The sequence below is a fragment of the Siphateles boraxobius genome, unplaced genomic scaffold (assembly GCF_051911475.1).
Source record: "Siphateles boraxobius isolate OS27281-9 unplaced genomic scaffold, OSU_SipBor_1 35, whole genome shotgun sequence".
Classification (NCBI taxonomy): domain Eukaryota; kingdom Metazoa; phylum Chordata; class Actinopteri; order Cypriniformes; family Leuciscidae; genus Siphateles; species Siphateles boraxobius.
Genome location: NW_027508975.1, coordinates 3,886,800 through 3,902,500, shown reverse-complemented (window position 1 = coordinate 3,902,500; position 15,701 = coordinate 3,886,800). Strand labels below are relative to the sequence as shown.

Below are 15,701 nucleotides of genomic sequence, written 5' to 3'. Positions count from 1 at the left end.
TGACTCTGGCTCTCTGGGGTTTAAGTGAGCACTGTAATATAAAAAACTCTTCCCCTATATCTAATTTCTAAGCACCAAACATCAGTCTGCTGGCTGTGCAAGAGTCCACTGAACATCTCATCAATCACTAGTATTGAGGTCTTCTCTGAAGATTCTGGGCTGTTTCTCACAAAAACGTAAGAACCGATGGTCTCTCTCAACGTAGGCTCATAATGCTTCTAGTTAATGCAACCCTGGAAATTTCCATCATAGAAAAGTTCGTTTCGAGCTGGAAAATTGTGCCAGACTCTGAAACCAACTGGTCCGGACCAGGAATTGCTGGCATCAGAAGTACAGGGATACTCGCAATAAATTTATCAGAACAGAATGATGCAAATCAATTCAATTGATGAATGTCCAACTCCTTCATTGCTTAGTGACTCCAGCAACTTTATTTTTTTCTATTTAGAGACGTTGAATGTTCGAATTTCACGCTGTGCGTTTGTTTTGTTTCTAATTGTTTTAATTTGTTGTTTTGTTTTGTTGCAGTTTTAATTGTTCTTTGTTGTTGTTTTCTACTTTTGTTTCATTTTGTTATGAATATCTTTTGTTTTGTTTCTGAATGTTTTCATTTGTGTTTTTGTTTTGTTTAGTTTTGTTTCGTTTCAGTTGTGTTTGCTGAACAGTACAAACTTGCAAATACAACATTGGTGCTACAGATAAATTTACAGTGAAATGGGCTTGTTTGGTTTTGTTAAACCAGTGCCATTTAAGTGTCTCTGGCAAGAAATGGCAGACAGGTGCAATCTTTTTTTTTTAGAGGCTTTGGCTTTTTGCTCGTGAGGTTCATGTGTGAATGCTTGTTTGTTTTCTCTAGAGATGACTTACAGCGAGAGTGCTGAGGTGGAACTGTTTGTATAATCTGCACATCAATGACACGATAATTATGTTGTATGACTAAGAGCCTGCTGGAGTATCAGTCCAGAATGAATCTCACCTGAAGGGCTTTTGTATTTAGTTACTCTCAGTCACGCTGTGCCTTTATAGACATTAGGATCAGTCGCCCACATTCACGCTCTTAATGCACTCATATCTTGCTGCGCTCGTCTCTGCAGGTCATATCATCATTCTCATCGTAAGTATCCTTCCCTTTACATTAGAGCGGATGCATAATGGCCAAAGCAATGAAAGGCAGCACTATGAATTCACAATGAACTGACGCAGTAGATTTCCAAGGTTCCTGGTTCAGTTTACTTTGGTGCCAGTTAAGTAACGGCTTCTGTCAGGATAGATGATGCACATCTAGGTGGTAAATTTTGATGACTCTGATAGGTGTCTTCTATGATTAAACTCACTTGGGTTTGTCAGGGTGAACACTTCCCCTGATGAAGCGTGACAGCTGCTTTGTTGCAGGAGGTGCGTGTTATCAGTTTAGTTGTTGTAGGAAAGGATTGTTGGATTTTTGACTGAATAGATTTAGTAGCATTAATATTGAACATTAAAACACAGTTAGGCTGGTTGTATGCATCAGTTTGGTATTGTCATATTGTATCTGACATTCGATGGTCAGGGTTTTTCCTGGGTCCAAAATGGTCTTCGGTGGTGCTAGACGAACACGGTCATCCACACACATGTGAACTGTGAGGCCAGTGCTGACAATAAATCCAAAGTAAATGCAAAGAAACCTTTTATAATATTAACTCGTACTATTTATTCAGGAAATAAAAAATAATAACAGTCAGAACCAATCATGAAACAAAGTGATTAGAACTGTTACATTTCAAAATCTGTAAATTTGTATGTAAAAATTCATTGTAAATTTGAAACGTAAGTAATAAAATAAACAACAAAGTAACACATTACATAGAAAAAATGTCTGGTCTCTTTTGGAATTACTCTCCAAGACTTTATTCACAATAATTTGGCGTACAGTATTAGATTGGTTTTTTTTTCCATCCATTGCTATTTTTATCACTGTCAATTGGATTCAATCGCACATTTAAACAGTTGCAAATTCTATATATATATGTGTGTATATATATATATATATATATATATATATATACATATACATACACACTCACCTAAAGGATTATTAGGAACACCTGTTCAATTTCTCATTAATGCCATTATCTAATCAACCAATCACATGGCAGTTGCTTCAATGCATTTAGGGGTGTGGTCCTGGTCAAGACAATCTCCTGAACTCCAAACTGAATGTCAGAATGGGAAAGAAAGGTGATTTAAGCAATTTTGAGCGTGGCATGGTTTTTGGTGCCAGACGGGCCGGTCTGAGTATTTCACAATCTGCTCAGTTACTGGGATAACCACGCACGACCATTTCTAGGGTTTACAAAGAATGGTTTGAATAGGGAAAAACATTCAGTATGCGGCAGTCCTGCAGGCGAAAATGCCTTGTTGATGCTAAAGGTTAGAGGAGAATGGGCCGACTGATTCAAGCTGATAGAAGAGCAACTTTGACTGAAATAACCACTCGTTACAACCGAGGTATGCAGCAAAGCATTTGTGAAGCCACAACACGCACAACCTTGAGGCGGATGGGCTACAACAGCAGAAGACCCCACCGGGTACCACGCATCTCCACTACAAAAAGGAAAAAGAGTCTACAATTTGCAAGAGCTCACCAAAATTGGACAGTTGAAGACTGGAAAAATGTTGCCTGGTCTGATGAGTCTCGATTTCTGTTGAGACATTCAGATGGTAGAGTCAGAATTTGGCGTAAACAGAATGAGAACATGGATCCATCATGCCTTGTTACCACTGTGCAGGCTGGTGGTGGTGGTGTAATGGTGTGGGGGATGTTTTCTTGGCACACTTTAGGTCCCTTAGTGCCAATTGGGCACAGTTTAAATGCCACGGCCTACCTGAGCATTGTTTCTGACCATATCCATCCCTTTATGGCCACCATGTACCCATCCTCTGATGGCTACTTCCAGTAGTATAATGCACCATTTCACAAAGCTTGGATCATTTCAAATTGGTTTCTTGAACATGACAATGAGTTCACTGTACTAAAATGGCCCCCACAGTCACCAGATCTCAACCCAATAGAGCATCTTTGGGATGTGGTGGAACGGGAGCTTCGTGCCCTGGATGTGCATCCCACAAATCTCCATCAACTGCAATATGCTATCCTATCAATATGGACCAACATTTCTAAAGAATGCTTTCAGCACCTTGTTGAATCAAGGCCACGTAGAATTAAGTGTTCCTAATAATCCTTTAGGTGAGTGTGTGTGTATATATATATATATATATATATATATATATATGTATATGTATATATATGTGTATATATATATATATATATATGTATATATATTTATATATATATATTTATATATATATATATATATATATATATATATATATATATATATATATATATATATATATATTATATAATGTGTACAGAAAAGCGGGCAAAATCACTGCCATTATAATCACTGAAGCTGTCAATTACAACATGAGGGACACAAAGCTGCACTTTTGCGAAAACTCCCGTAATAATCATGAAGTTGTCTGTGCTGTGCAATGAATCTCTTATTGAGATTGTGTTTATAATGTTGGTTATAATGAAAGGATTCACAGAGCACTTACACAAACACTCAATATTTTCAATGCAGGAAAAACCCTGCATTCAGTGATGTTGGTACGCCTTTTATTTTTCCTTGTTCCACCATGTGATCCTTATTGCAGTAAGCCAATTGAACAAACTTCAAAGTAGGCAAATGAACCATCTTTGACAACCTTGTTGTTAGAGAATGTCATTGTTACTGTATTAGCATAGCACTCTGAAATGTCAGCGTCAAGGTCCTTGTAATTGCGATGGTCTCTGCTGCAGGGGTCAAAGGGTTGAGAGCACTTGGTGCGGTTTTGCAAACACTATCTGTTCTGATCTACTTTCACGGAGCGTAAATGAGATGGTTATTTGTTGAGATAAAAACACGTGACTTCACATGATATTTTAATATATATTAAATAACTTAAAATATATAGCTTATATACTGTAGTAATTAAAATAAAACGTAAACTAAATGAAAATTAGAAATGAATTGGATTAAATTTAAGCTGAAACACTAAAACTATTAATTGGTAATAAAAACTAAAACTGAAATAAAAAAATAAAATAAATAAAACCTAAATGACAATAAAAACTAATAATATGACAAAAGCACACAATGAAATTACTAAAAATTTAAACCAAAAAATTAAAGCCAATCCAGAATATTAATAAAACTAAAATGGCTGTTTTTGTTTTTTGAGTCCGGCTGAAATTGCATGTATTTTTTTAGTTGAAGAAAATAGGATCTTGGTTGAAGATAATGTGCGAAATCTCCTGTCATAATAGCATATAATGAGTATACTGCAGTACTGTATATACTGTAACTATCTCCTGCTTGTAGATGATTCCAGCGCAGAGGGCTCTGATGAATCCACCGTGGACCGCAGCTATGTGAAAAAGAAGCTGGAACATGGTTTAACGCGAATCTGGCAGGTAGGGAGCGTGCTCATTTCTTTCTCTTTCTTTCTTTCTTTCTTTCTTTCTTTCTTTCTTTCTTTCTTTCTTTCTTTCTTTCTTTCTTTCTTTCTTTCTTTCTTTCTTTCTTTCTTTCTTTCTTTCTTTCTTTCTTTCTTTCTTTCTTTCTTTCTTTCTTTCTTTCTTTCTTTCTTTCTTTCTTTCTCTCTTTCTCTCTTTCTCTCTTTCTCTCTTTCTCTCTTTCTCTCTTTCTCTCTTTTTCTCTTTTTCTCTCTTTTTCTCTCTTTTTCTCTCTTTTTCTCTTTCTCTCTCTTTCTCTCTCTTTCTCTCTCTTTCTTTCTCTTTCTTTCTCTTTCTCTCTCTTTCTCTCTCTTTCTTTCTCTCTCTCTCTCTTTCTTTCTCTCTCTCTCTCTTTCTTTCTCTCTCTCTCTCTTTCTTTCTCTCTCTCTCTCTTTCTCTCTCAAATAAAAGAAAGACTTCCTTCCGCAATTAGCTTCATGACTTACCCTCTCACCTCACGTCCTCTTTCTGTACCCAGGACGTCCAATTGAAAGTGAAAGCCTATTTGCTGGGAACAGACATGTCCAATTTCAAGTACGACGACTTCATTGTGGTCCTGGATGTTATCAGCAGGTAGGGACCCACTTCCTCATTAGTGCTAATTGGACTGGCCTGCAGGGACCAACTGCAACCCACCCCACCCCCTAAAATCAGTTCCGCTTCATGAGAAACTCCCCTAAAGAGAAAACGGGGCCAGGGGCATCAATGAAACCGCTTGTTCCTCAACATGAGACCATCGTTATCCCCATTAGCAGAGCTCAATTAAAAGGCCATTTTTGTGTGTGAAACCACAGCCCTCTGTATTGATCCGGCCACGGGGTCGCTGACTTGTGTGAATAAGAGGCGGCATTTTCTGCCCTCGCTGGGACGCGTGATGCAAAGTAATTCTCTGGGGTTAATTAGAAGAGAGAACCACTTTCTAATTCATTTCATAGTTTTCTCTCATTTATTTTCCTGTTTTTCTCTCCCAATTGACAGGTTGATGCAGGTGGGAGAGGAATTCTGCGGCAGCAAGTCCGAGGTGTTGCAGGAGTCCATTAAGAGACAAAGTGTGAACTACTTTAAGAACTATCACCGGTGAGAGACAGTAAATGGCCAATGGCCCAGTTGACCTCAGTCACAGTTAGTTCTAGGAGGGGTTTACTAAAAATGGAACGAGTTCTGCAGGGATGGCGGTAATTTGTTTGTTCCCCAACAAAAAGCCAATAGGAATATTCCATTGACTTTTTGCAGAAAATAAGCTTTGTGACCAACAAAAGTTTATGATTCTTATGTTTTGTTCATCAACATAATCTTCATAAATGAACACCGCTTTTGAATGAATTTTGGAGGCAAAATATAATTGGAATATAATAAATATATTCTAATATAATAAAGAAGTAAAAAGCTATAGGTTGGCTATAAAAAAAGTACACCACCGTCCAAGACTTCCACGTCTCAACCATTAAAGTCACCATGAAATCAAAATTGACTTGTTTAAAGTGCAGTGTCATCTCCTCTCTTCTCTGATGATGTGTTTACTGGTGCGAGGGCGGGACAACCTGTCACTCATGTGAGATCCACCAATAGTAAACCACAACCATCCAATCAATTCCCAATGGACAAAATCAAGTTCCGCCCTACATTTTGTATTGTTCAAGAAGCGTGTCAATAGGAAAGAAAAGACTATGACAACTTCCGTTGCATGCTGACTTTGAACTTTTTTATTCAAAAAATACAAAATGGAAAGAGTTAGAATATTTTGCAGGAGAGCGAGTATAGAATAAAAATGACAAGGCTGTAAATTCAGACTATTGAGTAGATAAGATCTACTGCTCAGTGTGATGTTTAATGTCCCAGACAAATCTTGGAAGCAAAAGTTTTTTTCAAGGCCGAAAATAAATTTCTTGAGCTTTTGCTAATCTTATTTCAGCCATTTAAACAAAAATCCATTAAAAAAAAACTGTTGACTTGTGGGCGGTGGAACGGAATTCCAAATATGTATTTTCCAGGTTTTAGAACTCATTCATGCAGAACTGTATTGTGGCCACTGATAGTGTTGTTTGTTTGTACTTGCTGTCTGAATTGTTTTAGTGCTTAATTGACTAAATGAATTATGGAAATAGGTTAAAACTACAAACATGCATAAAAATCTAGATGTTTTCAATGTCACAGAGTTCCTGTAGCTCAAAAGGTAGCATGACACGTGATTGCATGTGGATATCATCTGTATCTCAGTATTTTGCTAGAATACTGAACTGTTGAAGTAGCTGTCACATACTCTAGTCTCTGCATTGTGGTTTGAAATGAGGAGAGGACAGGCAACAGGGGCTTTGTTCACACTGCTGGCCAATTGGATTTGATTTTCAATTCTGATCTACTGGACTGATTGTCCACATTGTCATTGTGCAAGTGTTGAAATCTGATTTTGTGCTCTATATCCGGTGCATCTACATCAGTTGCTATAGTTATGATGTGTCTCAAACCAATGCCAGGAGACAACAACTGTGAGTAGCTGTCATTGAGTGGAATGAAAAGTGGAACATTTGGCTCATTTTGCTCACATCCTTCATGACATCTTATCATTGTGCTGAAATCACAAGATGCGTGTAAAAACATAAATGACAAAGTAATTTTACGTATTCAAGCACATACTGTCCAAAACTGCTGACTTATTCACTACATATTGAATGTTGTATATTTCATATGAGTAATGAGAGAGCGAGAGAACGAGAGAGCGAGCAAGCGAGCGTATCCGGACCGAGTTCAAATATTGCACACTTAGTATGCGCAAAAAAAACATTTCAACAATTAGGAAAACATCTGATTTCATGTGCTTTTTGGTGATCACACCAAAAAATACTGAAGTGATTTGAGCCAGTTAAACCAAAAAATCTGATTGTTAAGGTTTGTCTGAACAAAGCTGAAATGTCCATAACCCCTGCTGTAGTCAGCAGTACAAAGACCTTTTCTGCTTGATGAGGTGGAGGACATTGAAAGAGGACATCTTACCATTATTTCTGATTATTCAAGCAGTTGGATGGCATCCATAAAGCGATTATCTGTCAGTTCTCTGAATGCTTAATCTCTGCTGTCACTGCGTCGCCATTAACACATTGTGCCATTACAATATATATTGTGCCCTCTGGCTTAGAGGACAAAACCGGTGCGTTTTTCCTTCAAGTGCTTTAAATTTGATGCATTTAAAATATCATGGATTGAATTCATGACTAGAGCTGGTATTTCAAATGTCAAACACCCTGCCACCGGCTGCACTTTATTTGGATTTAGATACCAACTTGTGATCGTGTAAACTGCCGGTATGTTCTTTAGAGATTAGTGATGGACTTTTATAATGTTCCACTCAGATGTAGACATTTTCTACAAGGCTGCTGGTATTGACCTTGTCTGGCTGCGGGCCACTTTGACACTCATCATTCTCACTACCTATAACCTTCTTCACTGATCGACTTTTTCTTGAACCGTTTTTGCCAGCCCATTTCATTTTCAATATGTTGAATGGCAAAGGGTCTTCACTTGACACAAGCCAACCTCTTGTCATTTCTCTTTGTACTCTTGCAGAACTCGCCTTGAGGAGTTGCGGATGTTTCTTGAAAATGAAACCTGGGAGTTGTGCCCTGTGAAGTCCAACTTCAGTATTGCCCAGCTCCACGTAAGTCCTAATGCCACAGATAAGACCCTGAAATGCAGTGATGTGACTTTTATTCATGACTGATCTGGACCAACTGGCATCGCTGGCAGTCTTTTGAGATTTCACATTTGCATATTAAGATGAGCCGGATAGTTTTTGTTCTGTGCATGCTTTGAAACGACAGTCTTCAGATGGCTACAAGCCAAAGGCATATCAACACACGTTCCTGCATAATTAGCATTGTTTAGAGTCCAATTCTCATGGTAAGCGGGTCAAAAAGTGTTCTTTATGTGACCCATTGCAGGAAATGAGATGTGTCTACAGTGGGTGGTTTTCTAACCAAATAGATGCTGTTTTTTGTAGATCATCTTCCTTCATATTTCCCCGTCTTGCCGTATTAGGGACGCTTTTATATGCATTTTAAATCTCAGGAAAAGCTTGACAACTTGATAAATGAGGGTAAGCATCATCACTGATTGTATTCCAACATAAGCTGTTTTCTCTCCTAGTCAGGGTGTCATCCGTCTCAAAACAAATTACACCCTGGAAGGCAAGTATATTCACCCGAGAGTATCTGGCGAATAAACCAAAATGGATCTTTCAATTATTATATGCTAAACAGGGTCTTTTCCTCGGTAAACCGTTCTCTGATGGACCTTTTACACTGTTTTTGTGCAGAATATACAGGTATTTTCTCTACTAGTTTGTGTGGTAGAGAAAGCTGGCGTTGAAAAGCACATCAGTGAATGGCATAATCAGCGGTGCTATTTAATAAGCCACATTTGCATAACGACTTCATGCTGGAGCTCTGATGTGCAAAGCGCTTTAACTGTGAGAAGTTTTAGGTCACTTAGCGCTACTGCTCGAAGCTTTTGCACTTTCACCCTTGCAGCTTATTGTTCATTTTTTAAATGTTCTTATTATTTGCAGAATTCTGCAAGAAGTGTTTTGCATAAGTACATTTCCAATGAAAACATAAATGCACCTGTACAATTTAGCAGAACAGTTAGAGCTACTTTCCCATCTCTATTAAACCTAGTCTACCTAATGTGTCGTAATAAGCCAGAGGTCTCCACTGATACCGAAGGGAAACATTATTTGGTTGCACTATTTATATAATTAATAAATAGTTTGGGATCGGAAAGATTTTTTGATAACACTTAACAATGTTTAATTTGTTAACATTAGTTAATGTATTAACTAACATGAACTAACAATGAGCAATAGATTTGTTACAGTATTTATTAATCGTTGTACATTGATTATTCATGTTAGTTCACCGTGCATTAAATAATGTTGAGAAATACAACTTTTGATCTTAATAATGTATTAGTAAATGTTCAAATTAACATTAACTAATAATAAATGCTGTAGAAGTATTGTTCATTCTTTGTTCATGTTAACTATAGTGATGAAACATAAATAAATGAAACCTTATTTGTAAAGTATTTCAGATTTTTTAAATGTTTCTGAAAGAAGTCTCTTATGCTCAACAAAGCTGCATTTATTTGATCAAAAATACAGTACAATTTTTTTTTTTTTTACAACTTTGAATAACTTTTTTATATTTTAATATATTTTAAAATGTAATTTAATCCTGTGAGGGTAAAGTTGAATTTACTCCAGTCTTCAGTGTCACATGATCCTTCAGAAAATCATTCTAATCTGCTGATTCGCTGCTCGAGTAGCTTTTCTAATAGTGCAGCAGATTAGTTAAAAAATCGTTCACTTTGGTATAGAAGCATGAAATTTGGCACAGATACTCTCTAAGGGCCACTATTTTGGAAAAAGGCGTTGGCCACTCAAAAATTAAATATGGCGGCCAATTTTCAAGATGGCCGCCATTGCCAAAGGCAAAAGCCCCAACTTTTGTCCCCAACCCGCATCTCCTCCCGCAGCTTTTGTCACAGACCCACGAATGAGGCATCAAATTGTGCGGATTATTCGGAAATGGTGTGCTATGACTTTTATAAGTGATCGGGGGTACGATGTTCGCCCCAGGGGCGAAAAAGCGCCCGAAAAATCCCATAGACTTAACATTGCGACAAACTTTGACGATTCATAGCTCCGAGCGAGGATTTCGCAGAAACGTGCGGTTTACCACATTTGAAGAGGCTGGCAGGCTCTGTAAGATCATACCTCACAATGGGGTAAAAGTTGCACCCCTGGGGGGCAGGAGCTGCCCAAAGTTGCCCCATTGACTTACTATGGTGTAGGACGGCCCATGAAATTGTCACGTGATGAGGAAAATAAGGAAGACGAGGATTCAAGTGCAGGAAGGTAAGTTTAATTAAATGACTACAAAACAACATGAAAACTGAAAACCAAAACTGCCCCGTAGGGGAAAACCAGAGAGTTATCAGGCAGACACAGGAAACACAAGGGAAACAGATAATAACGAACCAACACAGGACTGCAAACACAAGGAGACTAGATAGGGAACAAATGGCAGAGGGTAACAAGCAAGACAGGTGAGGGAGATAATACAATTAACAGGTAACGAGATGGGAGGGGCTGACAATAGATAGGAGAGCACATTGCAAAAGGAAACACATGACAAGCCATGTGCTCACAATAAAGAGAACTAGAACACAAGAACATGACAAACCGGGAATGTCAGACCTCTGTCACCAACTAAGATAAGACCAGACAGAAGTGACAGAACCCTGACATTACCCCCCCTCTCCCCTAAAGAGAGACATAAAACCGAGACGGGAACAAAAACACACACAACCCAACACCACAGCAGACAAGTCAGATACACCAAAAACAGAGACCAAGAAGGGGGAAAAGGAGAGCCAAAACAGAACCAAAAATGAAAGTCAATCAAGTCCCAAGCATTGACCAGGGAGGGACGGGAGGGTTGAGCCAGGGAGGGACGGGAGGGTTGAGCCAGGGAGGTTCAGGCCTATCAGGAGTCCTGGCTGAGGTCCAGGGTGGTGCAGGCTGTGTAGGTTACCAGGGCGGAGCAGGCCCTTCGGGCAGCCATGGCGAAGTAGATAGTCCATCGGGTGGCCAGGGCGAAGCAGACGACCCATCGGGCGGCCAGGGCGAAGCAGACGACCCATCGGGCGGCCAGGGCGGAGACGACAGTCCATCGGGCGGCCAGGGCGGAGACGACAGTCCATCGGGCGGCCAGGGCGGAGACGACAGTCCATCGGGCGGCCAGGGCGGAGATGACAGTCCATCGGGTGGCCAGGACGGAGACGACAGTCCATCGGGCGGCCAGGGCAGAGACGACAGTCCATCGGGCGGCCAGGGCAGAGACGACAGTCCATCGGGCGGCCAGGGCAGAGACGACAGTCCATCGGGCGGCCAGGGCAGAGACGACAGTCCATCGGGCGGCCAGGGCAGAGACGACAGTCCATCGGGCGGCCAGGGCAGAGACGACAGTCCATCGGGCGGCCAGGGCGGAGACGACAGTCCATCGGGCGGCCAGGGCGGAGACGACAGTCCATCGGGTGGCCAGGACGGAGACGACAGTCCATCGGGCGGCCAGGGCGGAGACGACAGTCCATCGGGCGGCCAGGGCGGAGACGACAGTCCATCGGGCGGCCAGGGCAGAGACGACAGTCCATCGGGCGGCCAGGGCAGAGACGGCCAGGGCAGAGACGACAGTCCATCGGGCGGCCAGGGCAGAGACGACAGTCCATCGGGCGGCCAGGGCAGAGACGACAGTCCATCGGGCGGCCAGGGTGGAGACTTATCCTTGGGCGGCCATGGCGGAGGCACAGGAACAGACACCGGCTCAGGCACAGGAACAGACACCGGCTCAGGCACAGGAACAGACACCGGCTCAGGCACAGGAACAGACACAGGCTCGGTGGCGGCCATCTTGTCCGGAGACATTGGATCGGCAGACGTGACGTGAACGGTCCCTGGATCGGCAGACGTGACGTGAGCGGTCCCTGGATCGGCAGACGTGACGTGAACGGTCCCTGGATCGGCAGACGTGACGTGAGCGGTCCCTGGATCGGCAGACGTGATGTGAGCGGTCTCTGGATCGGCAGACGTGACGTGAGCGGTCTCTGGATCGGCAGACGTGACGTGAGCGGTCTCTGGATCGGCAGACGTGACGTGAGCGGTCTCTGGATCGGCAGACGTGACGTGAGCGGTCTCTGGATCGGCAGACGTGACGTGAGCGGTCTCTGGATCGGCAGACGTGACGTGAGCGGTCTCTGGATCGGCAGACGTGACGTGAGCAGTCTCTGGATCGGCAGACACCATGTGCTTCTTCCATGCATGCAACACCGCCAATGCATAGAACGAAAAGAGCGCTCTCTTGGCCATGGCAGGACTGATAATGTGAATGGTAGGCTCCGGAATAGTCTTCCTCCTCCGCCGTTTGCGAGGTCGCGGTGGTGCTGCAGCCTCTTTGGCCACCACCGGACTTGAGATCCCCGACATTGAGTCCTCCCGGACCACCGGGTTAGGGACGTCACGCCAGCGGGTCGCTCGGGGACGGCCTCCGGGACAACAGCGGGCTGTTCGAGGACCGCCTCTGGGACGAGAGTGGGCTGTTCGGGGACTGCCTCCTGAACGACCACGCCCACCTCTGAGACCGCTGCAGTTTTCCACACTGGAGGGTCCCTTTGTGGATCCAGGGTGTTTATGAAATTCCAGTCCAAGCTCCATCACCGCCATATCCATGACATCGACGGGCTCATCAAGGGTGAAGTTAAAGAGATCCTCGAGAGCCATCTCACCCAGCTCCAGCCCCTCTGCAGCGGAGCTGAACTTCAGGGCAAAGTCTCTCACCTTAGTTCCCTTCTGGCGAAGAGCACACAAGGAGGTAAACTTCATGATACGTTCGTATTGTGGGCATGAAGTTGGTAAGACTGGTGGCTGGTCTGAAACCTTCCGCTGAATCCTCATATTGGTTGGTTCGTTCTGTCACGTGATGAGGAAAATAAGGAAGACGAGGATTCAAGTGCAGGAAGGTAAGTTTAATTAAAAGACAACAAAACAACATGAAAACTGAAAACCAAAACTGCCCTGTAGGGGAAAACCAGAGAGCTATCAGGCAGACACAGGAAACACAAGGGAAACAGATAATAACGAACCAACTCAGGACTGCAAACACAAGGAGACTAAATAGGGAACAAATGACAGAAGGTAACAAGCAAGACAGGTGAGGGAGATAATACAATTAACAGGTAACGAGATGGGAGGGGCTGACAATAGACAGGAGAGCACATGGCACAAAGGAAACACATGACAAGCCATGTGCTCACAATAAACAGAACTAGAACACAAGAACATTGCAAAACCGGGAATGTCATGGGAACTAAGATAAGACCAGACAGAAGTGACAGAACCCTGACAGGAATGGGCAGTCATACACATTGCATAGGGATTTTGTATTGAACATAGCTCTGGATCACAGTGTCATAGAGACAAAGGGACGGGCTCATTTTATTCAGACGACCAATCAGTCTCTCAGGATCATTCTGAAGCTATTAAGCCACGCCCTAGCAACCATTTACAGCACCTTAGCAACAAGTTCCATTGACTTCCATTGAAAGAGATAAAAGGGATATCTCTGGATAGAAGTATCATAGAAACATAAGTGTGGTCTCGTTTTACCCAGGGCAGCAAACATTCAATCATGAATTACCTGAACACTTCAAGCCCCTCCCTAGCAACCATTGTTGAGCACCTTAGCAACCAAAATCCCAAAGAGGTATATCTTCCATTCTGAATGTCACAGAGACATGGGAGTTGGTTTATATCATTCATAGTGACACGCAGCCTTTAGAGTTTCATGATTGGCAGCTTCCAAGCCACTCCCTAGCAACCAAAGAGAGTACCCTAGCTACCATTTTGCAAGACCTATACTGCCCTACAAAGGCTAAAGACCTTAACTCGCTAGAGTGTCGAACTAAGAAAAATGACTTTAAAGATTTTTAGTTGTCCCGCCAAATTAATTATAGGTAGGACACTGGAAATCTGGCAATTAGATAATAATAATAATAATAATAAATTGAATTTGTATAGCGCTTTTCTCGAACTCAAAGTCGCTTTACAGGGCAGGTGAATCAGCAAGAGAAAAAAAAAAGAAAAAAAAACATATAGGGATGGGAGGGGCGTGGGGCTACGGATAGGCAGAGGTGAAGAGATGGGTCTTGAGGCGGGACTGGAAGATGGTGAGGGACTCAGAGGTGCGGATCTCATGGGGGAGGGAGTTCCAGAGCCTGGGAGCTGCCCTGGAAAAGGCTCTGTCCCCAAAACTGCGGAGCTTGGACTTGTGGATGCAGAGGAGACCGGCTGAGGTGGATCTGAGGGACCGTGAGGGTTGATAGGGGGAGAGGAGGTCAGTGAGGTATGAGGGGGCCAGGTGGTGGATGGCTTTGTAGGTAAGGACCAGGATTTTGTATGTGATCCGGTGGGAAATAGGGAGCCAGTGTAGTTGTTTTAGGACTGGAGTGATGTGGTGCCAGGATTTGGAGCGGGTGATGAGTCGGGCGGCTGCATTCTGGACCAGTTGGAGTCTTTTTATGTAGTTTGAGCTAATACCAAGGAGTAGTGAGTTGCAATAGTCCAGTCGTGAGGAGATGAAGGCGTGAATGAGTCTTTCAGCAGCAGAGGGTGTGAGTGAGGATCTGATTTTGGCGACGTTGCGGAGGTGAAAGAAGGAGGTTTTAATGACATGACAGATGTGAGGTTCAAGGGAGAGGGTTGAATCAAAAACCACGCCGAGGTTGCGGGCCTGTGGGGATGGGGAGACAATGGTGTCGTCAATGGTGAGAGTGATGTTATTGGTTTTGCTGAGAGTGGATTTGGAGCCTATGAGGAGGAATTCTGTTTTATTGCTATTGAGTTTGAGGAAGTTATGTTGCATCCAGGTTTTAATAGCTGACAGACAGGAGTTGATATGGGAGAGGGGAGGATTGTGGGGGGATTTGGTGCTGAGGTAGATCTGAGTGTCATCGGCATAACAGTGGAAATTCAGTTTGAAGTGACGAAGTATCTGACCAAGGGGGAGGATGTAAATGATGAAGAGGAGGGGGCCGAGTACGGATCCTTGGGGAACGCCTTGGGTGACTGTGGCTGTTGCAGAGGTGTGATTATGAAGAGAGATGAAGTGGGATCTGTTGGAAAGGTAGGAACGGAGCCAGCTGAGTGCAGTACCTTCGATACCAAGGTCTTTGAGTCTGGTGAGCAGGATGTTATGGCTCACGGTATCGAAGGCTGCACTCAGGTCGAGAAGAATAAGGATGTTGAGGGAACCAGTGTCAGCGGAGGTGAGGAGGTCATTAAGGACTTTGAGGAGAGCAGTTTCTGTGCTGTGGAGGGGGCGAAAACCAGATTGGAGAGGTTCAAATTGGTTATTGGCATGAAGATGGGTTTGTAATTGTAAAGCGACTATACGTTCCAGGGTTTTAGACAGAAAGGGGAGGGTGGAAATTGGGCGGTAGTTGTTGAGGGAAGAGGGATCCAGACCAGGTTTTTTGAGGATAGGGGTGACAGCGGCAGTTTTGAAAGCAGAGGGAACAGTTCCAAGGGACAATGAGGAATTGAAGAGGTTAG

At 42.8% G+C, this 15,701-nt stretch overlaps 1 protein-coding gene across 2 annotated transcripts in view; it reads left to right on the top strand.

The window, feature by feature from the left end:
- The window catches only part of vps50 (VPS50 EARP/GARPII complex subunit), a 148,711-nt gene that overhangs the window by 69,700 nt on the left and 63,310 nt on the right, over positions 1-15,701 (top strand). For both annotated transcript variants that reach the window (XM_077195999.1, XM_077195998.1), the window contains exons 14-17: positions 4,407-4,498; positions 5,019-5,113; positions 5,519-5,617; positions 8,102-8,192. In XM_077195999.1, coding sequence (XP_077052114.1) covers positions 4,407-4,498; positions 5,019-5,113; positions 5,519-5,617; positions 8,102-8,192 — 377 coding nt within the window. The remainder of the gene's footprint in view (positions 1-4,406; positions 4,499-5,018; positions 5,114-5,518; positions 5,618-8,101; positions 8,193-15,701) is intronic.